The sequence below is a fragment of the Diadema setosum genome, chromosome 12, assembly GCF_964275005.1.
Source record: "Diadema setosum chromosome 12, eeDiaSeto1, whole genome shotgun sequence".
In the NCBI taxonomy this organism is placed as follows: Eukaryota; Metazoa; Echinodermata; class Echinoidea; order Diadematoida; family Diadematidae; genus Diadema; species Diadema setosum.
In genome coordinates, this window is record NC_092696.1 from 35,150,849 (window position 1) to 35,176,923 (window position 26,075).

A 26,075-nucleotide genomic window follows, 5' to 3' on the forward strand; every position below is an offset into this window, starting at 1 on the left:
TGCCCAACATAAATTCTACCCACAAATATAACCCTAATGATAATTCTAATCCTCACATCAAACTAAACCTTATACACTATCACAACACTAACCCTAATTCCTTGAAGAAAATGCAATTGTTGCAAATGTCATGTCACCTATCACACCATCCAATAGCACCCTCCTAAATCCAAGGTCCGTGTCCTTTTTTCTTTTTCTTCTTCTTCTTATTTTTAGCAGACATGCAATGTGACTCAAGCTAATGCCTTACATTAATAATATTGAAATACTGTACTTAATACTAAAACAGATGCACTACATTGAAAAAAAATGTTGATGATGTTTCATAAATTTCAAGTCATGATAATATTTACAACAAATCTACATCATCTGAAACTTATCGTTCCATTTTTGTTACAAATTAAACATGTCAGTGTTCAAAATTCTGAGAGAGAAAGAGGATGAAAGAAGGATAAAGAGACAACAGATATTGAAAAGAATATGAAGAATATGTATTTACATTATATTCTTAGAGCGGAAGAAATACGTGCCGGTCAAGGCGTAGGGACACTTACATTCATTAACTACCATATTTACAGCTGTACAAGTGTATCACAGTGATATTTACATGATATTTAAAAAATAAATGGACAGCATTCTCTCTACCTTAAAAACTGGCACCCAGTTCCACATACATATGTACATTAGACCTGAATTTTTCCCCACAAAAAAAAAAAAACAACAACCAAAAAATCTTCTTTGAAGAACAGGGAGTCATGGTGCAATCATACAGAGTCTCTATCTCAATCTAGCTATTCCAATCTTAAAAGCAAAAACAAAAATTCTCTCCTAGTCGAATCCCGATAAAGATACGGTCAACCTTGCTTAAGTTGACCTCGCATAAGTTGAATAATCGCCTAAGTCGAAGGTCTTTTCAAGTCCTCTTTTCTTTACATTCTATTGATTTTAATCCTTCATAAGTCAAACTTTCTTTTTATGGGTAACTTAACCCTATTTCTTCAGTCCAAATAGATTTGACTTATGTAAGGCTTGAAGTACATTGTACAGGTTAAATATATTTAGCGAGTCTAAATTTACGAGAATCGGAACTTCCAGACGATATCGCGAGTGGTTAAATTCACGATCATGGAGTCATGTACCGAACGGAGAAATGTATACGCGTACGTCACATTCACAGCGTGATCAGTCAATATTTTCGCATGTCTTTAATTTTGCGAATAGCCCCTGACTCGCAAAATGTGCGAAAATAAAAACTTTGCGAAATATTTGGTGTATACAGTAACCTATCCTTCCTAGCACCAGAAAAATAGTGCCAAAGTCAAAGCCCCCTCCCCCCCCCCAATATTTCAAGTAAATTTGTAACAAGAGAATTTCCTGACGCAACACCTCCCACCCCCAACCAAAGTTAAAGTCAAAGGCAATTTTAGCCTACTGTACTATGTAGGATGACGGAATCGAGTTACTCAATTCATTAATTTCACAACCCAAGTCCCACATCTGACTTTTCCACATAAGTGTTCATACACTCAGTGCGGTAATTAAAATTCACTGTGGACTCACACAAAATCTACAAGCAAACTACACTGTTAAAGCCATTTCAAACTTCTAAAAAGACACTAAAAGCCAGACATTCAATTCATACTTGCTTCTCATAAAAAAGAAAAAGAAGAAATTTTAGTTCGCCCAGTGGTGAAAAGCTGTTGAAGATATTTTATTTCACTTTCTTCTGTGCAGTGCCAATGTTGCATTGATTGACCTGTGAACAGAAAAGGAGAAAGATATAAAGATGGAGAGAGAGAAAGGAACAGGAAAAGGAAGGAAGAAGGGAAAGAAAGAGGGAGTGAGAAGGGGAAGGAAGAAAGAAAATAAAGAAAATGAAAATCATAAAATGTCTGTCAATATAAAAGATAAATGTGTGTACAACTTGCAAGCATTATGATACAGTATACTTTTGCTAACAAACCCCACAGGAAAAACAAAATCACTTTGTTGTACAAAATGTGTACATTGTATCCTAACGTTTGTGTGTTAGATACACAAACTATTATTATTTGTTTATTCTTGTTCGTTATCATTATTATTAAGAATTTGTTTGTGCACTCTGTCATGCTAGAAACATGACAGAGTGCACAGAAACCCTGGAAATTTGGGGGCTAAGATATTGCTTTATTATGATGAAGAGTGAGTCTGTCGTATCAGACACTGTTTTTTGCAAAAATTCACTTTACAGATGTAGAATGAATCATGTTTTGTTTTTGTGGGTTTTTTTTTTCACACAAACACATGCTTAAACTGAAAACATGACATTAAAGTATCAAATAAAAAACAAAACAGGCTGTGTCGTTGCTTTGAATTTCCAATGGAAGTGTGCATAAAAACTTGACTGGATGGAACAATGGAAAGTGGTAACTAGAAATGTCGCTTTGGGGACTGGTATGCCTCCGCCATAATGCATGATTTTCCCAATAGGTCTAGATAGTACATGTGGACAATGTGTGATTACATTTTCACAAAATTGGCAAAATATTGAAATGACAAGTTTGTCACAAATGTGTTGAATGTTCACCTTCCTTGACCTAGGTTTAATTGGATGAATAGGAGAGCATGTATCTAGGGATTTAAGGACTTTAACTCGACTTTGACCTATTCATACATTTAGGCATTGAGTGATTTTCAAGGTACAGGTGTGGAGAAAAAGTGCAATTTCTGAATTGAATAGTAAATTGTTACCATTTTCATCTGGCCCTTGACCCTAAAATTCATAAGATAATCACTTTCAGGTAGAACATGCAAAATATGTACTAAGTTTCAAGATAACTTGAGCCACTTCCGAGATATGGAGGAAAAAGTTAGTTCAGCACTTTCACTTGATCTTTGACCTTTTGACCTTTGAGGCAAAAAAAGAAGAAAAAAAAAAACTTTCCAGAGAATTTCTATTAGGTTACACATGTATGCATACACCAAGTGTTAAAAAAAAAATAACCCTGCTGGCATTGCATGATAGGAGGGAAATAGTAAAATTTTGAAGTGTTGCACTTGACCTTTGACCCCTGACCTTTGACCCCACGAACCCTACATTCTCTAGATAATCACTTCCAGTCAGTATATGTATATACTATGTTCCATGAAGATACCTTGAACAATTTTCCAAGGTATGGAGAAAAAAAAAAGTTTTAATATTTTTACTTGACCTTTTGACCTTTGACCTTTGACCTCATGACCCAAACTTTCACCAGAGAATCTTAATTAGGTAATACATGTATACACTAAGTTTCAAGAAAATATCTTCAGGCATTCAATAGATATGGTGGAAATAGTGAAATTTTATGTATTTGACCCTGACCTTTTGACATTTGACCTTTGACCTCATGACCCAAACTTTCACCAGAGAATCTTAATTGGGTAATACATGTATACACTAAGTTTCAAGAAAATATCTTCGGGCATTCAATAGATATGGTGGAAATAGTGAAATTTTATGTATTTGACCTTGACCTTTTGACCTTTGACCTTGAGCATGTGCACCCAAAAGTTGATAGGCACAACTTCACCCCCTAATACACATACATGCCAAGTTTCATTAGGATACCTCAATGGGTTTTGATAGTTACCTTGTCCACAAAATTCATTACGGACGGACGGAAGGACGGACGGACGGACGGACGGACGGACGGACGGACAACCCGAAAACATAATGCCTCCGGCACCACTTCGTGGCGGAGGCATAAAAACACCTAATTTGTTAAAACTTCTCACATTCTAGTGAGAGAGCACGAAACCCAAACTGGACAAATTACAACTCAGTAGACAACACAGCAGACAATACAATAGACTGTCATTTCATACAGAATGTCAGAATAATAATTCTTCCCAAAAGATGACGAAATAATGAAGCATAAGGGTGAGCAGGGTGTAAATCCCTAAGCCCACAAATTGTGTAATTCTGTGATCATGTCGCATAGCTGACAATTAACGATTCCTACACCTCGCAAAATGTCACAAACAACCAGAAATTCTTTCAGAGAGTATACCCACTCACCTTTGTAGCAAACCTCAGCGAGCAAAGAGTCTCGGAGAAATTCTCTTCCTTGGGCGAAATATTGACAAACATCAGCCTAATGAAAGGGGAGATGATTGGGAAGAGACAAACAGTGAACATATCATGCTTATGCACTAAGACAACTTTGGCACTTAAAGGGATGGTATATCATATTGGTTGAGATGAGAATTGGGCTTTTAAGTTTTTGCAAGATACCAAGAAAACACTCATTGAATAGTACAGGGCATACCATTTTAAGAGGAATTCAAAGTTCATTTGAAGAAAATCAGGTTTGGAATGACTGAAGCATCCAAAAACAAAGTAAAACAAAGCGATCGTAATAAAGTGTGGGTCCCACACTCTGTTTTGGATATCTCAGTAATTTCAAAACCAATTTTCATCAAATAAACATTGAATTCCTCATGGAATTACATGCTCTTTCATATTTCATATTGAGGTTTCTCACCATCTCACAAAAAAAAATGTTAGAAACCTGAAATTAGGTCTCAACCAAAACTATGCAATCCCTTTAAGTCATTGCAAATCAAAGTGGGAACATAATAATTATAGTCACCCTTGGTGTGATAACAACACTTGTGTAGAAGGAGGCATTCACAAATTTACTTATTGACCTCTAAGCAAAGTACCTACAAGAAAAGATGATAAAACAAGTATTAAAATGCAAAGAAAGATTTTTTTTTCCACCTGTCTCCCTCACAGACAAACATATTTGTAAGATCACAACTGCTGATCTATAATTCAACAAACATGTTGGAAAAAAGGAACCAGCAGAATTTGGATCTGTTATCTATAAGTGAAAAAAAACCCCAAAAACTGTCATTGCTTTCATTCAAGTATTATCATGCCATCCATTTTGTGGCATTGTTTCACTTTTGCAAATTTCTGGAGTCGACTGAATTTGTAACTTGAAAAGATAGGGTCCCTCGCAACAGAGATACAATGTGTAACATCTTCAATGTAAAAAGAGGTACACAGTAAAACTTTCGCCTCTTTTTCCATTGCTGTGGATCTCACTCACAAATTAAACCTCTCCTGGAAATTTGACAGAGATCCCAATTTGTGAAAGTAAAGTGCATACACTACAGTAGTGAACTAGTAAAGCACTTGGAGAGTGCAGACCTCTACCAAGAAACTAATCTCCAATATAAAAACAAAAGACCCCTGCCTTAAAAATTGATACAAATTCCCAAATCACTACAAAAATTTAATCATCTGATCCTTGTGTCGTTATCAACTTTTCCTGCAAGTTTCATCCAATTTCGCCTTTGAGTTATTTTACACACAGACATACATACAAACAAACAAACAAAACAAACCAAAGCAGGCAAAAACATAACCTCCTTGGCTGAGGTAATAATGCTGAAGAAACTCACGTCTTGGAGTTGCCTCCCAGGGAGTTCTGGAGAAGATGGGTGAGTTTGCTGTTCCTGTAAGGGATGTGGGAGTCCTTGTTGGCCAGGGCTAAGATCACCTTGCCCAGGTTGCTGAGACTCTTGTTGATGTTTTGCGTCTCCCGAAGACGATCTCCCGTCGAGCCTGAGGCAGACAAACGCTCGCTACCGGCAAGATCAACCAGGTTCAAGGTTCCTGGAACAAGGCACGAAAGATAGACAAAAATTATATTAAAGAAAAGAAAAAGGTACATCAACATAAGAAGAGGCAAAAACACTCTGTCCCTCGGATAGGACATTAAATGGAGGTCCCATGTGTGTTAGCCACGACACACACATGCACAGATCCGACTTCATTCATTCATCGCAAAAAAAAAATGGGCTAGTGTGAAGCCCTGGCATATGCAAGTATGTAAGTGTGCATTCAAAGTACAGAGAACCTCACATAAGCTTGTCTTAGGTAGGAAGGGTGCAATATCACATAAAAATTCTTTTAATATTCCAGGATTTCAAATCTAATCAAGATGAGCTTAGCTTAGCATATGCCCCAGACATAGATCTGTCAAGTCTGCACCCTCTAGGAGCGTAAGACACACCTTGGCAATTTTCTCCCGTCAGACTGTTGGATCCCGTGAGCTTGAGTCGGAACACGCTGTGGCTTCGCGAGGATCGCTCGTTGCAGTTCGTGGCCGCCACGGCGCGATTCTGGGACGCCTTGTCTAGAAGTGTCTTCACCTGAGGGTGGTGGGGCAGAGAGAGTGCAACTTTGAAAAATCCCTCTAAATTGCCTCTGAAAAATCACAACAGCTTTTTCCAATTAAAATGGAAACAATTTTCAAAATTTAGAAATCTGGATAGAAATCTCTTCATGGTGGATAATGGATGCAGAACAAAGCAATTCAACAACAAAAAGTAAATCAAAAAGGTGAATCATATTCATACTTGATATTCATCCTTATCAAAGCATGTTTTCTTTTTTTTTTTCCTTGGGGGTAGTGTTGAGTTGTTTGGCATGCTTGCTCAATTGTTGTGACCACCAGCAAAATAAAAAGCATGTGACATTCATCTTACTTGGCTGAGCGCGGAAAAATTACTCACGTGAAATGTTCCACTTTTACAGTACTGCTCTAAATGGTTACAGGTTGAGACAATCTGAGCATTAAAATGGGAAAAAAGAGTTTCTTTTGTTTTTGTTCCTGACCTGCTCTGCTGAGGTGACGTCCATGACGTTGATATTGGTGACCTCCACCTCACTGGACTTGGCTTCCACCATGCGGATTTCGTGCTTCAGTTTGGAGTTTGGTGCCCCCAAGAGGTCACGGATGGTCTCGTTGTAAATCTCCAGAAAGCTGGCTTGGTGAGTGTACTGCAGATGTATTATGAGAGTGAAATGAAGAAGGTTTGAAATGAATTCACCAACTATGTGCACTACACATTTACCATAGGAAGGACACAAGTGAAAAACTTTGTCTTTGATAAAGTATTCTATGTTACTTTAATTTTACTCTCTTTTTTTTTATTACTCTAATTTTTATCTAAAGTGTAGTATGCACAAACTTCACACAATACATTTTTTTTTTTTCCCTTGACGCAATGATACATTACCCTCAAAAGACATCATTCAACTAGGGAAAATATAAAACATCATCAAGGGCACATTTTATATATCAAGACTATGAACATCTAGACACACTAGTGTAAATCTGACAAATTTTAAAGGTTAATCAATATCCTTAGTTGATTACCAACATGGCTGTTCACTCCGTAGAAGAGTGCACGGCACATTCATGTTGGGATCAGAACTGATATTTTCATGTGTTGTGAGATATACAGTCTCCAGACAATTGAAAAAAAAAGAAGAAAACCCTGTAAATTATAGTGTATACACTCAATGAATCGAAAAATTTATTTTACATACCTGCCAGCCTTTCTCCTCCAAACTAACAGCAGTTTTGAAGATCTGCTGGACGGCCCGTGGGATCATTCCCACGCTCTCCTCTGACAACTCCTCAGGACCTTCCATGGTGTATGTCTTACCACTGCCCGTCTGTCCGTATGCAAAGATGCACACGTTGTAGCCATCGAGGGCACTCTAAGAAAGAGAAAAAAATCAATCAGTTTTATTTAGTAAGGTTTCCCTTTTTTTTTCCGCACTGTCACTGATACTGATAAAGGCCAATGAAGAATCGCGGCAAAGTCAACAAGGATAAGTACTCACTCAATATATTTCCTTAAAGGGATCGTATAGTTTTGGTTGAGACAAAACTTAAGGTTTCTAACATTTTTTTTTTCTTTGTTTTTGGATGTCTCAGTCATTCCAAACCCATTTTCATCAAATAAACTTTGAATTCCTCTTAGAATGATATGCTCTGTATTATTTCATTAGTTGTTGCTTGGTATCTTGCAGAAAGTTACAAGCCCAATCCTCATCTTCACCAATACGATACCATCCCTTTAAACTGAAAAAGATGCTCTGTTTCAATCAATGTTGTTGTTTGTCACACTTTAACATTGAATGGTATAGACTGATCAATGATTATAACATTTTCATTTACAGAAGAGGACATCTTTAGGAAACAAACGCTGTTTTTCCCCCACAAGAAACATAATTGGTCTATAATGCTAATTTGCAAATGTTAGAAAGGATACTGGTGTGTATTAACCCGTTGAAGACTAGTCCTGAGTATACTCAGGGGCATGTCTAGGGAAATGCATGCTGCAGCAAAATCAGCCCGTCCTCAACGGGTTAAAATCGTAACTTACCTGTACTAATTGTGAAATCTCCTCAAAGACATCTGCTTGCTTGGAATCCGGTTCGAAGACACGATCGAAGTTGAACTCATAGTGCGAGCTGTTTCTCCCATTACGTGTACTCATTGTACTCTGTTGAGATGAAAAAAAGAAAAATATATTTTAAATGCTTTGCAATGCAATGTCTCACTTTGAGCCTTGGCGAAAAAAAAAAAATGCAAAAAAAATCTTTGGAGAAATAGCCCCTTTTCTGATTTGCGATATTTCTTCTCTCTTCCTCACATGAACTCATCAAAGATAAATTTTGGTGACTGTACCATGCTGGTGTAAACAGTGTACTCCCATTGCAACCAACATGAATAGAGTGAAACTCGTGTTACAAGAAAGTAAGTATTCAGGTCCAAAAATTACTATATTTATATGCCTATAAATTTTAATGTTAAGCTATTTAAACTTTGATATATATTGTAACAAAAAACAAAACAAAACTCCCAGTCATGAAAACTTAATATTTATGACATAAGTTTCCTGTATACCTCGTTGAGACTGACGTCACTGAGCTTGTCGACGACCAGCGTCTTGCCGTCGACATCCGGGAAGTGGATATGTGTGATGTCACTGCCATCCACACACTCGTTGCCTAGCAACGGCCTCACTCGGCAAAACACTCTGATGTTGCCCTGAAAAGGAGAAAGCAAAGAAGTTTACTCAGGCATGAAACTCTGGATCTGAGCTTTTGTTTACATTTAATTACAGCAAGGTACTAAAGCAAGATTTGATTGAAAGCATTCATGACATAGTCAGCACTGGACTTCAGTGTTGGATTGTGAAAATTGTTGCAATGAAATGTTTCCAGTGTATGCTTTATGAGGGTAGGGTATACAAGGAACAGAAAACTAATTTCTCATGCAGTATCTGTCATTATGACTGCTGTCATCATTATTATGACCACCCTGTCAACTTCATTTTCATCCAAACAATGACCTTAAGTATCACAACCAACGACATCATCATCACTTCATGATCGTCAGTGTCATTAACATCAACTTCACAATTTAGATATTGGTACCATTGGACTAACAAATGTTAGTGTGACTGTTATTGACTGCACAATCACCTTCAGCTTCATACTCCAATGTCATCTTCTCTTGTTATATTAAAGGGTGTGTACAGTTCTGCTTGAGGTGAGGATTTAGCTTTTAACGTTTTGCGAGATATTCAGAAACCACTCTATGAGATGTCAAAGAGCATGCAATTCTAAGGGGTATCAAAAGTTTATTTGATGAAAATCGGTTTTGAAATGGCTGAGATATCCAAAAACAAGGTGAAACAAAGAAATCCTAATAAAGTTGTGGCATGTCGCCTTTTATTATTAGCACTTTTTTTGATATCTCAGCCATTTGAAAACCAATTTTCATCAAATAAACGTTGAATCTTTCTTAAAATTACATGCTCTTTCATATTCCATAAGAGGCTTTCCATTATCTCACTTAGGAATGTTCAAAACATGAATCCCCACCTCAACCAGTACTGTACAGTCCCTTTAAGCTCATCATCATCATTGTCATCACCATCATCACCATTGCTATCATCAACATCACGTTACATCACTATCATCACTATCTCCATCATCACTATCATCATCATCCACATCATCATCACACCACCACGAACATTATCACCATCACCATTGTCATTATCATCAACATCACCATAATCATCGTCATCATCATCACAAAATCATCATTGATCATTATCATCATCACCATCACCTAAATCATCATCATTACCACCATTACCATCACCATCATCATCCTCATCACCAACATCATCACCATCGCCATCATCACCATTATCATCATCACCATCACCACCATCATCAAAATCACCATCATCATCACCATCATCGTCATCATCACCGCCACTACCAGTCCACCACCACCACAACCACCATCAATATCATCATCATCATCACCATCATCATCATCATCATCATCATCATCATTATCATTCTCACCTTCAGCTCCTGGATGGTGTTGTGAAGTTTCCTCCTTGTCGTCTCGTCGTCTCTGATCTTCGCCTCTTTCTCCGCCACCGTCGACTTCAACTCGGCGACGAGGGCCTCGAGTTCGGCGATCTTGCCGTCCTTTTGTCTGCCAGCCTCGTTTGATTGCTCCAGTTGCAGCTGGCAAAAAAAAAAAAAAATGAAGAGATAATTGTGAAGTCTTTAGAGGGGATGTCATTGTAACAGGTTGCTCAGAACCACTGCAATCTTGTCCATATATTAGTTACCTCATTTTATTTTTTTTTTTTCATTTCATTTATATATGATATTTATTTTTTTTCCTTTGTTTTTTTATTGGAAATTGTCACTGACCACTTTCCTACCATAATCAGCATAAAATCAATCAATCAAAGTGATAAATAATACAAATAAACAGGTTTTTATGAATCTCATGACAAATCACTTTTTTCCATATAGGAAATGTACACAAAATCACAAAATTGCGCCCATTTGGGCATGACATGCAGTTACACAAATGGGCATGGCTTCTTAACGGTACACACAGACGTTGTAAATTTGGTCTCAAAAGTTGCAGAAGACTTGCATAAAGAAAGTTACGAAGCCTCATAATGAGGCCTTCTCGCGTTGTAGAATTATTGCGCGAAATGTCAAGGGGGGGGGGGGTGGGACGGACCGGCATGATTACGGTTAAAGGAATGCAAAAACTTCAAAATTAGGGCCAAAACTGTCTAGCTTGGATTGGCTTACTTTTGTTGCTCCCAGCTCTGCACTCATGCCAGCCCGTGCGGCTGTCATTGTCGCTATGGAACTCTTTAGCCCTGTGCACTCCTGGCGTGAGGCGGTGAGGTCGCCCTCTAGAGTCTCGATCTTGCGCTGAAGGCTGCTCTTCGTCATCTCCAGGTCCTCCTTCTCGCGGTTCAGTCGGCGCTCGACGGCAGCATGCTCGTCCTCTGCGTCTCTGTCAAAATATGGGAAGACAAATTTGTTTATACTTGGCATTACTACTTGTATTTATGTCAAAGACTTGCTGCACCCAGTTATTCTGTTGTTTGCACAATTGCACTTACAAATTTGGTTGTTGGATACATTGTCTTGGTACTGAACGGGGCAGACATGCACAAATTACTATGGATTTGGCGGTCATATGATGAAAGTTTTGGGCAAGCAAAAAGTTTTGACGCCACACTAAATGTGTTTAAGAGTACAAATGAATGAGTACTGTTTGTTCACAGGATTGTGATTTTTAAGCCCTTGATGTACAAGGGAATTTCTTTATCACTTTCTTACATTTTCTGACTTTCTTTTGGGCAAGCAAAATTAATGTTTGGGCAAGTGTTCTGCAACAGTTAAAAAATCTGCTTGCCCGACTGCGCAAGTGATGAAAAAAAAAAAGTTATGCAGTACGCTGTATGTGGGAGGCTTTGTAATTGTTAAAAGAGAATGCTGAGAGCTTGGTATTACAAGGCCCTTCCCTGAGTACCATCTCACCTGAGTTTTCTCTCCAAGCAGCGAATCGTTTCCTCCGCCTGGCAGGACTGCGTCTCCTTGACCTGGACCGTCCCTTTCAGCTGCTGGTTCAGACTCTCCAGGTATTCAATGCGGTCGTTGTTTTCTGTGATGCGACTCTCCAGGTACTTTGGAGGGAGAGACGAGACAGCGAAAAAATATTTGTTTGTTTCACTTCCATCTGAGAAGATGGCTGGATAGCCCATATTCAGCTGTAATAGCTGGTCTTCCATGGGGTCCAGTTGGATGTGAGGTGGGACCACTTCACCAGGATAAACACCCTGCTCTTTGCGATGAATGAATGAAGTGGAATCTTTTTCGTGCATACATAAGTTGTGACTCTCTCACACAAGGGACCTCCATTTCATGTCCTATCCGAGGGACAGGGTTCTTGGCCTCTTGCTAGAGGGGACGGTATGATTACACGCAACATTGCTCAGTCCAGACTCGGGAATCAAACTCCTTGTCCTTTGGATTTCGAGGCAGAAATGCTACCGACTGAGCCAACTCGCCGCCCTTATCAACAAATTATTGAATATTGACAAGGGAAGTGACGTGGCTCGGCCCGTAGCACATCTGCCTTTCAATCAAATAGCTCCCAATCGACTCACATTGAGTCTAGCTATTAAAGCCATGTTGTGTGTATTCATGCCATTCCCTCTAGCAAGAGGCAAAAAACACTCTGTCCCTCAGATACAACATAACATGGAGGTCCCGTGTGTGAGGGATCCACAATTTACGCACATTAAAATCCTACTTCAGTCCCTTGCAAAGAGTTAGATGCAGTGTGTTGTAATGGAATTGCTTTGCTACATTTCTGAAATATTACATGTGAGCCTCCCACTCATGCATTCTCATAGTGAGCCTCACTCATGCATTCTTTATGGTGAAACCACCACCTTGTTCAGTATAATTTGTTTTGGGTTTTCAGAGTATTGGTTTCTCTGCTCCATGGACTGCAATTAATCCCACAAATTGAAACATGGAGGCGTTGATTCATGTTCAACAAATAGGTGAAATTATGAAAATCGCCTGGACTTTCCCTTTAATTACCTGATTGGTATTTGTCCTGCTCTCCATTGCTGCCTCCATGTCGGCTAATCTTCCCTTTAAGTCCCATGCTGGTCTCTTGGCCTTGCTGGAAGCAGCTACAGTGAGGAAAACAATTAAACATCATCATTTGCAGCTGTGCTGAATAACATGTCCAAAATGAACTGAAAAAGTGGATATTTTGGCGCTACTATTTTCACGTGATCAGCCGGATAAGAAGAGTTTCGCATGTTTTTAATTCCGCTGAATCAAGACTTTAACTGCTGAAACATATGGCAAGCAAAAATATTTGCGTGCTTTTATTTTAGCACTTGTTTCTGCTTGTGCAAAATGCACGAAAATTTTAACAACGCGAAAATGTCTACTTTTACAGTAACCAATTCAAACAAGGCATTTAGAGCTCTCTAAACTCTGTATAAGCAGAGAAAGTGGCTTGGAAGCATATTAAAGTTATGCCTCTTTTGGAGGGTAAGTTCAGGGCACTGTTTCATGAAAGTTGTCAGTCTCTGACAATTGCAGTAGAATCCTTGGTTTTGACTGGCTGAGATGCTCTGGTCACCAACTGTTACTATGGTTATTGTCAGAGACTGACAACTTCTCAGGGCTGACAAATTTCATGAAACAGTGCCAAGGAGTGCTTCTGAACAACTCTGACACCTGTATAAACAGCAGCTGTCTGAAACAGTCATCAAACTTTTGAGCGCTCTTGGAAGTAGTATGCAGCGTGCCCTGTGCATGCTTTTGATAGTTCCTGGGCATGCACAAAGGTGATATATCATGACACATAAACAGTTTTGTTACACGTTAAATGTTTTGCTCAGCCATCATGTGTTCCCACTGAGCTTATGAAATAAAAACTCAAGGGGCATAAGCCAAAGCACTCCACAGCCCCATTTTATAAAAATTTGATATGATACAAGATAGCAACCTTTGCCAGAATATGGCAATTGTCCTGATAATGACAAGATACAGTAATATGTTTACAAGCATGTGATTTATGACAGTAGATACAAAGATAGAACACAATGCATGAGACACATAAAATGTGATAGGATTACCCGCAGTCTTAGTACACGATGGGAAATTTTTGCACTTTTTGTGCAACCACAAGGTAGAGCACAAACGGAAGCAGGCCAATATTTTTGCAGGCCATTTACTCCAGTAATTAATGTCCTGATTCAGTGAAATTAAAAACATGTGAAATTCATCTTACCCAGACGTGAGAAAAATTACTCAAGCGAAAAATATCCGCTTTTACAGTAAGCATGTGTTCTACTTTGGTGATATATGAGGTGCCAAATGTAAATTGCACTAGAGCAGCTTGCAGGAAGTAACTTCTGAAACATAGTGAAGAAGTAGCTATCATATACATCAGAGTGTACAATGTAAGTAGTTTGCTTCACTTGACAGAAGTGGAAATGATAAATGTAACACGCAGTACCAGTAAGGATAAGGCACATAACAAAAAGAAAAGAAGCATTTATATTGAAAATAAGATTGCATTGTTTCTGCATGCAAATGGATGCCATTTTTGTTGTTGTTGATGTGGGGGTTTTACCTGCTTTCTTAGCTGGCTGTGCGGAGCTGGGCTGCGTGGGTTTGGGTCCTGGTCTAGCAGCAGGTCCTGGTCTGCTGGCGGGACCTGACCTACCGGTGGCTGCTGGTCTTACAGTGGCTGTGGGCCGAGTCCTTGAGGCTGGGGCTAGCGGGTGTGGATGATATATGAGCACTGAAGTTTGCTGGCTGCAGGTTTTTGTTAGTTGTGCATTGCTTTATAAAATCATAAGAGAATTTTAATTGACTAAAATTTAGAGGGTGGCCTTATTTGCTTTATTCCTAATGGCATTACAGTCATTATATTTAATGTTATAAATGATGATGATGAATTGATGATTATGATTATTATAATCATAATTATTGATTTCATTAAAGGAAACCAAAACTCAAAGAGAAATGTTGATTGAGTGAAAGTAGCAACATTAGTAGAACACATGAGTGAAAGTTTGAGGAAAATCGGACAATCTATGCAAAAGTTACTCTGAACTTTTAAAGTTTAGGTGTTGGAACCGCTGGAAAAGGAAACTACCAGAATTCATGACATCATGTATGGACAAAAACATAAAGACAATTCGGCAAAAATCAATTTTTCATGAAAAGTACAAATTCCATCAACTTGATACTGACATATGTTAAGGGTATTAATTATTCCCCCTGCTTTCTGAAAGCGGTAAGTCAAGTGCTCTTTCATTACGCTAGAAAAGTGAAAGCACATTGAATTTTCTTTATATTTTCATTACTATGAGTTTACTCGTATTGGCTCTCAAGTTGGGTGATCAAAATCATCACTTTCAAATTGTGGCTACCCTAAAACCATTTCCTTTGTCTGCTATAACCCCACTCTAAAACAAATGAACACACAGATGTCACAAATGAAGAAAAATTGCTTTCTGAAAAATGATGCTTCTATACAATAATATGCATAGCTCGTGGTTGCTTTGTATTATTTGGTGCACGTCTGTAACTGTGAGCATGCAATGACAAAATGTTTCTATTCATGCAAGTGTCTGTGTGTGATGCAGATACCGGTATTCACTCTTCATTTTTGATAACACAGTCAACCTCTTTCAGAAGTCAAATCCAAAGGGATCAGAGAAATTTATTTGTCTTGTGTGAATTTTGACTAGCACAATAGCTTTTAACACATTTATATCATTTATCTGGGTAGAATTTGTCTTCAACTTTAACCAATTACCGTACTTGACTCCTGCGAGGTTGATTTATGGGAGATTGATTGTAATACTACTTATGAAGAACTTTCAGGTATCAATTACTAATATGGCACTTGTAAATTTTTACAGACATTCTTTTTTTGTGTGTGTTCCAAGATAGATTGCGCGTCAGTAAATCAGCCCCCAACAAATCAAGGTACAGGAATGAAGAAAGAAACATAATGAACAATGATAATCAGACATTATTGGTATTAATCATGATGCAAAAGAAAAGTGAAAAGCTCTAAAACTGCAGGATGCATTCTTGCAGGGTGCATGGTATTTGCACTTACTGAAAAGAAGGGAATTTGTGCACACTGAGATAGGTAAAATTGGTCCACATTTGACACACATTTGCGGGTCAAATACATACCTGGCTTTGATGCTGGTCCAGGACCCGCCTTGGGCCTACCAACTGGACCGGTGGATTTCGCTGCGGTGGTCCTCGCTGTCGCTGTACCAGTTTTCCGCTGCACAGTGGTGGGCTTCCCTGAAGGAACCGTCTTCGACACGTCAAGTTTGGTTTTCTTTGCAGTGGGCACTTCATTCTCCTCCTGGATCAGTTAAGATTTGAAAAAGAATCAAATAAACATTAAACTAAAACTCAAAATCCCAGCAAACACAGGCATTCAGGACCATGTATTGTTTTCAGATCAAAGTCAAATTCTTAGGAGCAAATTGTTTCTGACTGAAAACATTTAAAGCTGCTTTTCAGTGAGAGACAGTTTATTTAATAAATATAAACTATAAAAAATAATTAAATATAAATTGTGTGCATTCTTTTATGTCTTCGAGCTGTAATCAGTAAATCGTATCCTTATTTAAATATACACCTGCACGCACACCTACAAGACACCTCCACTCTTCTGATACGTGTTTATTTAGGCCTACAGTACCAGGTTGTTCAAATGGACATCACATATGTAATTTTTCTTTTGCCATATTGCAGCATCACTTTTTAGGAATAGGTTGCCAGAAGGACCAAGATAGTCATCAAGTAATGACTGTAAACTGTAAACCTGCAAAAACATTTTGAAGGGTCTTAATGCACGAAAATTTTTACCTGAGAAAAAGTCAGGTTGATTTTTAAGAGAGTTTTTTTCAGGTGAATGGCAGCAACATACTTACCTAAGTTTTCAGTTCTTACCAGAGTTTTTCTCAGATTACACGTTTTATGCAATTATCCAAGCCCTTGGTGTACACCATCCATACATGGGAGGTTTAAACTTACCTGGTTATCGGTCACCAGGGGGCGCTTGGCAGAAAAGAGGGGAAGTTTGGAAGGCTGGCGCAGCTTGCTGACCGGCTTCATGATATTGGGATCCTTGGAAGATAATGCAGATGTCTGAACAAGGGGAACAAAATATTAGCAGTCAGGGCAAGTCGGGGTTCCAATTTTACTAAGAGAATCAGTAGGGATACCAGCAGGTAGACATAGAAAATGGTGAGGTTCCACAGACAAAAGGCACACAGTGAGACTCTCATTTGCATATTTTGTGCCTGAAATTCTTCTACTTTTTATTCTGGGAAATGAAATGACAAATTCCATCAAACAAAAAAATCTTCACATTGAGAGCAAAAAAAAGAAGAAGAAGTATTTCAGACTTGCACTTCAGATATTCTAGACATCCATATTTTGCACTTCAATCTTGTTTGATTCAAGTGTAAGCATATTCCCCCCCCCCCCCCCCCGCATGCTGAAATTTGATGCACAATGTACTTTCACAGTCTTGCAGGGTTCAAAGACAATGAGCAATTGACATTTAACATTGAAAGTCTTGCAGATCTTTTAAAAGTGATCTCAATACCCATACAGGTCCCAAGGTTGCTTCATTCAAAACGTTTTAGGTCAGTCTATTTTCCCCCATCTCACCTGACGAGACATTATCTTGGATGCAGTTTGCAGATGATTAAATTTACAAATTGTAGTCAGCTGATACTGTCAATGAGTGATGAGCGTCCGATATGGTCACCAAACTGCCGATAGCTTTGAATGACACGGCGATCAAGATCCTGGCTGCTGTGTTCAACCAACGGTGTTACAGATGAGCTGTTAAAAACTTAAAAAGGGATATCAAAGATGGGAAACATTACTTGTTAAAATTAAAGAAAAGAAAATCTCTCTCTCTAAAAAAAAACAACAACATTGTGGCATGTTGTCTCAAGTCTCAACACATCACTGCATCATCAATCGTCTACTATATATCGTCAGCAGCGTGATCAGAAACTTGCAATAGAGTTACAACTTACATTTAAGTGACATGAGATGATTGATCAAATAGGGTTGGTCCTACTAGACTACTCATCGACCACCTAATTCTTATTTGCCCGATAAGAATATTTAATACTGAAATTCACGTAAAAACTTTACCTACAGTTTTGTACGTGATTGAAAAAATCCAGCACTACCAAATGCTGTTGTTCCCTTTTCAATTCAAAGTTTCAGTGCAAAAATATCGCCGTCGAACTTGAGTGGCCTCTTTTCAGCTCCCCCACGGTACCGCTCCTTTTTTAGATCGACCGCTGTTTTTGTATCGACAATGCACACAAACCGAGTTGTATTGAACACCATGTTGTACAAAGCTTTTTAGAAAATGCATTGACATTACATTAGTTACGATTCGGTTAAAATATTCATTCAAAATTTGTCCTTGATTTAAACAGTGAATTTTTATTTTCACCACACATCCTGAGCATCAACAGTCAAAGCCAATACAATTTTATGTGCTCTGCGCGTGCGTGCAGTGTGTACTATAGTATTAAGCGTTCTGTGCGACCAAAACTAGTGGTCGGTTTAAAAAAGGGTGGTCGATGTGTCTAGTAGAGCTAGAGTAGGTGCCTAGGCCCTATAGGCCCTACCCCTAGGCCTACTGCTGGGGGAAAAAAAAAGGTGGTGGTGTACCTAGAACCCTTCTATAGATAGTCGAATAGTCAGATATAGACCACGCGTAACAGTTAGACAGAAAGATTCGTCTGTCCGGAGCGGAGGAGTCTTTTCATTTATACTTTACGTCTTTATGACGTTATCGCTCCCCTCCGTAAACAGACGCAGTCTCCGCGGAACATTTCCCCGACGACCAGATACCATGGATACAGACCGATCTTTCAGTCAAAGTCAGATAGTGAGATGTACAGTGACTGTTAAACAATCATTATCCTCATCTGAGAATTGGCGTTGCCATTTAGCTTTATTTATACTCCGAGCAGTAGACAGGCTGGCCGTCAGTGGTCAGGACACCACCACCAGGGTTCATACACTTCCACATTTTCAAAATTCCCTGACTTTCCATGACTTTCCAGAGCAGAAAATGTAAATTTCCATGACCATTTTACACGATGTACACATCTTATTCTATAAAGTGTGTAAAAATACATCATCATAATACTAGGAAGCAAAATAAGTGTGTATACAGGGCTGTACACTAACCCATTTTTTGTGCCGGTCCAACCTGTCTCTGTCGAACCAGTATATGCCCCGTTTTACAATTTTTTACTGGCCGAGCAGAAAATTTACTGGTCAAAAACGACAACCTAAAAAAACATTAAATGACTTGCGAACTTATTTTGTTTTTAATGGACTACTATTACCTCCCCCCCCCCCAAAAAAAAAAAAGTACATTTTACAGATTAGTATTTTGTAAACTTGCATTGTTTATTGCACAAGAAATTGAAAAAGAATAAGAAAAAGAATGAATGTTTGTTTGTGAATTACAGTGTAAAATCAGATCGTATCAAATGCGTTTGTGACTTTTTGTCAACATCGGCGCACGTATGCGTTTCTTAACTTGCTGCGTAATTCACTCTTGGTGCTCAGTTGGATTGCGATGATTTCATGAATTATTTTAGCTGTGATATTTTCTGATGCATGCGCCACAAGGGGTTCTTTATTTTTCTCCCGATAATCTCTTCGCATTTGTGCATGCGTTCTTGAAAGGTACACGACATGCAGGGCCGAATTCGCAATCCTTTTTGCGCCTATTTCTACCTCAAATATCAGCGGGATTGTGACGATTTTATGAATTACTTCGGCTGTAATATTTTATGATGCACGCGCCAAAAGGGGTTGAAAATGTGTCCTTTATTTTTCCCGATAAACTCTTCGAATTTCGTAAATGCGTTCTTAAAAGATGTACGACACGGCCGAATTCATGATACTTTTTGCGCCTATTTCTACCTCAAATATCAGTGAGGTTGTGGCGATTTCATGAATTACTTCGGATGTAATCTTTTGTGATGCAGGCACCAGCTAGAATGGTTGAAAATGCGTTCTTTATTTTTCTCCCGATAATCTCTTCGCATTCCGTACATGCGTTCTTAAAAGGTACACGACACGGCCGAATTCACGATCCTTTTTGCGCCTATTTCTACCTCAAATATCAGCGGGATTGCGATGATTTCATGAATTACTTCGGCTGTCATCTTTTATGATGCACGCGCCAAAAGGGGTTGAAAATGTGTCCTTTATTTTTTCACGATAAACTCTTCGCATTTCGTAAATGCGTTCTTAAAAGATATACGACACGGCCAAAAATCATGATTCTTTTTGCGCCTAATGTTTCCTTAATCTTCAACGGGATTGCAATGATCTTACGAATTATTATTCGGCTGTAATCTTTATGATGCACGCGCCAAAAGGGGTTGAAAATGTGTCCTGTATTTTTCTCCCAATAATCTCTTCGCATTTCGTACATGGGTTCTTAAAGGTAGGCCTATACGACACGGCCGAATTCACGATCCTTTTAGCGCCTATTTCTACATCAAATATCAAAGGGATTGCGATTATTTAATTAATTATTTCGGGTGTAATCTTTTGTGATACACGCACCAGAAGGGTTGAAAATGTGGTCTTTATTTTTCTCCCGATAATCTCTTCGCATTTGTGCACGCGTTTTTAAAATTAAACAATGCATGCAGGGCCGAATTCGAGATTCTTTTTGCGCCCAATTATGTTTAATCAAATTTCAACGCGGGATTGCGATAATTTCATGAATTACTATTCGGCTGTATTCTTTATGATGCAAGCGCCAAAAGGGGTTGAAAATGTGTCCTTTATTTTTCTCCCGATAATCTCTTCGCATTTCGTACATGCGTTCTTAAAAGGTACACGGCACGGCCGAATTCACGATCCTTTTTTGCGCCCATTTCTACCTGAAATATCAGCGGGATTGTGGCGATTTCATGAATCAATTCGGTTGTCATCTTTTGTCATGCACGCACCAGAAGGGTAAAAATGTGTTCTTTATTTTTCTCCCGATAATCTCGTCGCATTTGTGCATGCGTTTTTGATAACCAACACGACATGCAGGACTGAATTCAAGATCCTTTTTTGCGCCTATTGTTTCCTCAAATTTCAACGGGATTTCGTTGATTTCATGAATTGTTATTCGGCTGTAATCTTTTGTGATGCACGCACCAATAATGTGTCCTTTTTTTTTCTCCTCTATAATCTCTTCGCATTTCGTACATGCGTTCTTGAAAGGTGTACGACGTGGCCGAATTCATGATCCTTTTTGGGCCGATTTCTAGTACCTCAAATATGTCAGCGGGACTGCGATGATTTCATGATTTTTTTTTTCTCCCGATTATCTCTTCACATTTTGTGCATGCGTTCTTAAAAAGTACACGGAAAGGCCGATTTCGGGATCCTTTTTGCGCCTATCTTCATTATGAGACCATTCTGAACGAATGAAAATATTCATTTGTGAAATGTGTAAAATATAAATGAACGAACAAAAGCAGGTGTATCAAATCACACGCAACTTTTGCATTTAAACGCAAGTGCGTTGCTGAAAAGACTTGCGTTTGATAATCATATGAAACTAAATTGTACGAACCTGAAACTCAATTGCGTTTAAACGCAACTCAAAAATCAAATGCAAGTCCATCAAATCACACGCAATGATGTATTTAAACGCAAGAGCGTTGCAGAGAAGACTTGCGGTTTTCGTACGAAACTAGAAACTGCGTTTAAAAGCATCTCAATATATCTACGGAAGTGCGTTATTGTTGAAAAGACTTGCATTACTTTTTTATGTCGTAAGCAAAATCAAAAATTAAACGCAACTCTGAAAACCAAATGCAAGTCCATCGAATCACACGGAACGCTGAAAAGACTTGCGGTCGATAATCATACGAAACTAGAAAATTGCAGGAAACTTAAACTCAATTGCGTTTAAACGCAACCCTAAAACTCAAATGCAAGTCCATCAAATCACACGGAAAGCTGAAAAGACTTGCATTTGATAATCGTACGAAACTAGAAAATTGTAGGGAACTTTTTTTTTTAAACTCAATTGCGTTTAAACGCAACTCTAAAAATCAAATGCAAGTCCATCAAATCACACGTAACGCTGTATTCAAACGCAAGAGCATTCCAGAGAAGACTTGCGGATTTTGTACGAAACTACCAGAAACTGCGTTTAAACGAATCTCTAAACACATACGGAAGTGTGTTATTGTTGAAAAGACTTGCATTATTTTTTATTTCGTAAGCAAAATTATGAATTAAACGCAACTCTGAAAATCAAATGCAAGTCCCTCAAATCACACGGAACGCTGAAAAAAACTCATACAAAACTAGAAAATAATGTAGGAAATTTAAACTCAATTGAGTATAAACGCAACTCTAAAAATCAAATGCAAGTCCATCAAATCACAAGCAACGCTATATTTAAAACGCAAGAGCGTTGCAGAAAAGACTTGCGTTTTTTGTCCGAAACTAGAAACTGCGTAAACGTATAAAAATTTACGGAAGTGCGTTATTGTTGAAAAGACTCGCATTATTTTTTATTTCGTAACGGAACTTTCGCCGTGACCGAACTTAGTCTGCACTTGCAGGGGAAAGATATCGCAACATTTACACTGACGTTTCAAACTACCGAAACGCATGCTGCTTCACGAAATGTCAATGAAAAATGATAACAAATTATTAATTAAGTTCGCTATGCCGCAGGTTTAAATCTCAGTCCAAAGTTAAATTAGTCCGACGATGGAAAGAGGTTTGTTTTACGAAGGTTAGTAGTCCGAAAGATGTCGTTTTCGCATGAACAAACTTTTCTTCTTCTTTTTATTTCAGCCGGGCCCGCGCCGTACAGAGCGGTAATTAATGTTGCAAATCGGAGCGCGCGAACAATTCATTTTCAGAGTATGGCAGTAGAAATTTAAGCAAAACAAATATGGCGACTTGGGGAAGGAAAATCACACATATTTCAACTCAGTCGGCACTGAACAGAATCATACGAAATCATACAGAATCATCTCGACAGAATCATACGAAATCACACGCATATCTTCGCAGCGACGCACTTGAATTTAAATCGCAAAGTTTAATGCAATTTGGGGAATTTGCGTTTGATATTTCAAATCAAGTTTAAAACGTAAAGTGTCTAGAAACGGGCCTAAGTTTCCGATCCCGCTCTCTCAAAATCTCTCTAGAGATTTGGGAAATGTGCGTTGTCGTTACTAACCCGCGCAACATTATGCATATTAGAGCTAAAACATTATTGTTGCTGATGTCAGTTGGCATGTTTTGGCGGCAAAAGGAGGAAGATTTGGGTAGCGATCCGCTTCGTGATCCAAATCTTACTCTGTACAGGGGAAATTAGTTTTCATTTGTAAGTCGACATTCGCGATTTTGCTCAGTCCCGATTATGTAGACATACGCGAGGTTGACTGTACATGTACCTACAAAAAGGCAGACTTGCGGAAAACAACCATGAGATAGGCCGGTCGCACTGCAGCAAAGTAGCGCTAGCTAGCTAGAGCTCGCATGCGCAGCCTAAATGCGGACTAAATAAGCAACCACGAGGTTGCGATATCGTCCGTCGATTTAGCTAAGCACACACGATTTTTTTTTGAGAGGTTCTGAAGAACACATGAGTGGCATATGATGCAAAATTATTTACATTGAAATGATTGTGTTGTCAATATTCTGTGGTAAAATGCTTTAATTCAAATTTTATATCAAAATCAAAGCACTATCTCGATCCAAAAGTAATCATACATTCGTGTTATTAGATGGCTGACGCTTCGATCATGCACGCAATTAATGCCAATCACATCACCAGCAGCGCTCATGTGACACATACATACATGTATGTGTACACAAAGGCACCACGGCACCTTACACCACTGCAATGGTGGAGTCGATAGTCATACACACAAGTACACGTGCACATGCACATGAAGGACGCAACACAATATCTGCGTGGAGTTTATTACGATAACGGTCTTAATACGAGAAACCACAAACTTGACAAACTATTTTTCCTTTGTTGATAAGAGAAATCAAATACCATTTTAACAAATATCTTGAAAAAATGATTTTCCCTGACTTTCCAGAAGAAATAGATGGATTCCCTGACTTTCCCTGACTTTTTGCTTCTGGAAAAAGCACTTTTAAATTCCCTGACTTTCCAGAAATTCCCTGACCCGTACGAGCCCTGCACCACAGTCATTGTATTGAATACCGGTAGTCACACTCACAGGAAGTATGCACTCGTCGCATACCGTGGCGTGGTACGAACTCGTACACTCTGTCAACCAGGGGCAGTGCATAAACATCGCATCGCATACTCACAACTCGTATCTCAACGCTGTCATCATCATTAAAATTTCGCACATAGTAAGACCAAGCAAAAACATCGCTAAAAACCCTTCACCCAGGAATAAAATTCAATAGATTATATTTACCTACCGGAAACTTACCAAACTACAATAATTTAGCTGCGGCGTCGACAGGACTGCAACTTCATCCAGCATACACACACACAGACGTCACACATTTATACAGCGAGCTAGCTAGTAATTAGTGCAGTATGCTAGCTAGCTTACGCTTGTTTTCAAATCGCATGCACGTTTCGAAATCTGTCTGTGATTGGTTACACACATCGAGGGCCGAAGCTGAGATATAGCACGCCCTCTTAGTTCACACATGGGATCGATGCAATGCCGATTTCTTTTTGTTTGACCGAGGCGATGCGCGAGGCCGAGGACCGACGGCTTACGTACAGTGTATTTATTCTTCTTTTTCTTGGTTGGCTGCCAGGACAGTGACTGATGCCGACACCCTGTTTGGTAGGTGAATGAAGAATTTACGTATCTTCACTTTCAAACAGTTTGGTGAGATGCGGAGCTGGTTTAGTCGTTGAACTTTTAAGTTTATAACGAGTGGTTGAAGAGAGTGAGAAAGTCGGCGACGCGAGCGCTAGCATGCGCAAGCAGCGCCGTGGTGTGGAGCTGTGCCGAGGCTAGCCCGACGGCGATCCTGTTGATGTCGCTCCTGCTTCCGCAATTCCGAAGCGAACAGCTAACAAGTTAGAGAATACCCATAATATTCAGCTGATATTATGCATATCTTTACTATACTGGAATTCTCTCAACAACGACATGTCAACTTGGACAAGATCGGGGGGGGGGGGGATGTGCCCGAAGAAACCAAAGTCTGGCCTAAGATTGAAAACTAACTAAAAATTATGGTTAAACTTTAACGTTAGATCTGATATATGGCGTGATGCTGGTGGCGCGCGCTGCAATAATACTGTGTGTGTGTGTTCAATGTTATGTCGTTCAACTTTCTCATGAAAATGAAGAATTTTGGAGGCTTTTTCATGTACCGGTAACTATTGATGGCATACTCGTGAAATAAGCCCCACCACTGCGTGTCCGTACTAATACTATTGCGGCTCGCCTATTTATACTCGTGAATTCAGCCCCACCGTGTGGCATTCATCGGTCCCGTGGTAGGTTAGCCCGACCAGACGCTGTTAATACGCTACGCGAATACAGCGTCTGACCAACGAGCGGGCACCTACAAAGTGGGGAACCACAACACAACTACAAAACTTACGAAAATTCGTACGTTCGTTATAAACAATGTACACGTTACCAAACGTTACCTTAAGTGCATGTTTGTATTACAGAAGGTTCGTAAGTCCATTGAGAGCCCTCGTGATAAGTCCGTGGAACCAAAAAAATGATACTTTCTGGCGGATTCCCTAACACCGTCAGGGTTCATCGTTGCAGAATTCAAAATGGCGCCTTGATCTCTGCGGAAATCTTTTGCGTGCGTGCGATGCGCTGCTTGAGTGTTGGTGTAGCAGCACGGTCGACAGCGCGACCTTTTGAAAGGGCATTCAGATCATGTGACCTCCCGGATATTGGAAATGGCCTGGCGTGAAAGACGATGTACCGTTCACACATGCTGCATATAACCATCATTTTAGGTAAGTTATTGAATCTAAATTTCAATATTCGTAGCATTAGAGTCATAGATATGAAGTCTCATTATCATTTTGTTCGTCAGATGAGTTTGAAGTGACAAAAAAATGATCTAAAGTATCAAAATTCAATCCGATCGCATGCGATTGTTGGACCCTCTTCGTGTTTGGAGCTTCGTTGGTACAGCCCTGTCGCGCTACGTATGTACAGCGGCGACTGGGCTGTGTATAGTTAGTGGTAGGTAAGCACGGCGGTAGTGGGGCTTCCTTCCACAGTATAATACTCGTGAATGCGGCCCCACCAAA

At 39.2% G+C, this 26,075-nt stretch overlaps 1 protein-coding gene across 1 annotated transcript; it reads right to left on the reverse strand.

Annotated features, from left to right (window-relative positions):
- Positions 1-1,483: 1,483 nt before the first annotated feature.
- On the reverse strand, positions 1,484-17,582 carry LOC140235912 (carboxy-terminal kinesin 2-like). The gene is made up of 16 exons (XM_072315904.1): positions 17,426-17,582; positions 16,784-16,897; positions 15,926-16,106; positions 14,343-14,486; positions 12,788-12,882; positions 11,717-11,862; positions 10,976-11,186; positions 10,220-10,387; positions 8,739-8,882; positions 8,215-8,334; positions 7,370-7,543; positions 6,653-6,817; positions 6,048-6,186; positions 5,434-5,647; positions 4,040-4,115; positions 1,484-1,756 (listed from the first exon to the last, which is right to left on the reverse strand). Exons 1-16 carry the CDS (start codon positions 17,435-17,437, stop codon positions 1,712-1,714), a joined length of 2,148 nt encoding a protein of 715 aa, XP_072172005.1. The 5' UTR covers positions 17,438-17,582; the 3' UTR covers positions 1,484-1,711.
- Between the last annotated feature and the right edge of the window lie 8,493 nt (positions 17,583-26,075).

Coding starts and splice junctions, on each gene's coding strand:
- LOC140235912 (XM_072315904.1), bottom strand. Junction 12,883..14,342: donor ACAGCCAGCTAAGAAAGCAG/GTAAAACCCCCA, acceptor TCCTCACTGTAG/CTGCTTCCAGCAAGGCCAAG. Junction 4,116..5,433: donor CTGGGAGGCAACTCCAAGAC/GTGAGTTTCTTC, acceptor CCCTTTCATTAG/GCTGATGTTTGTCAATATTT.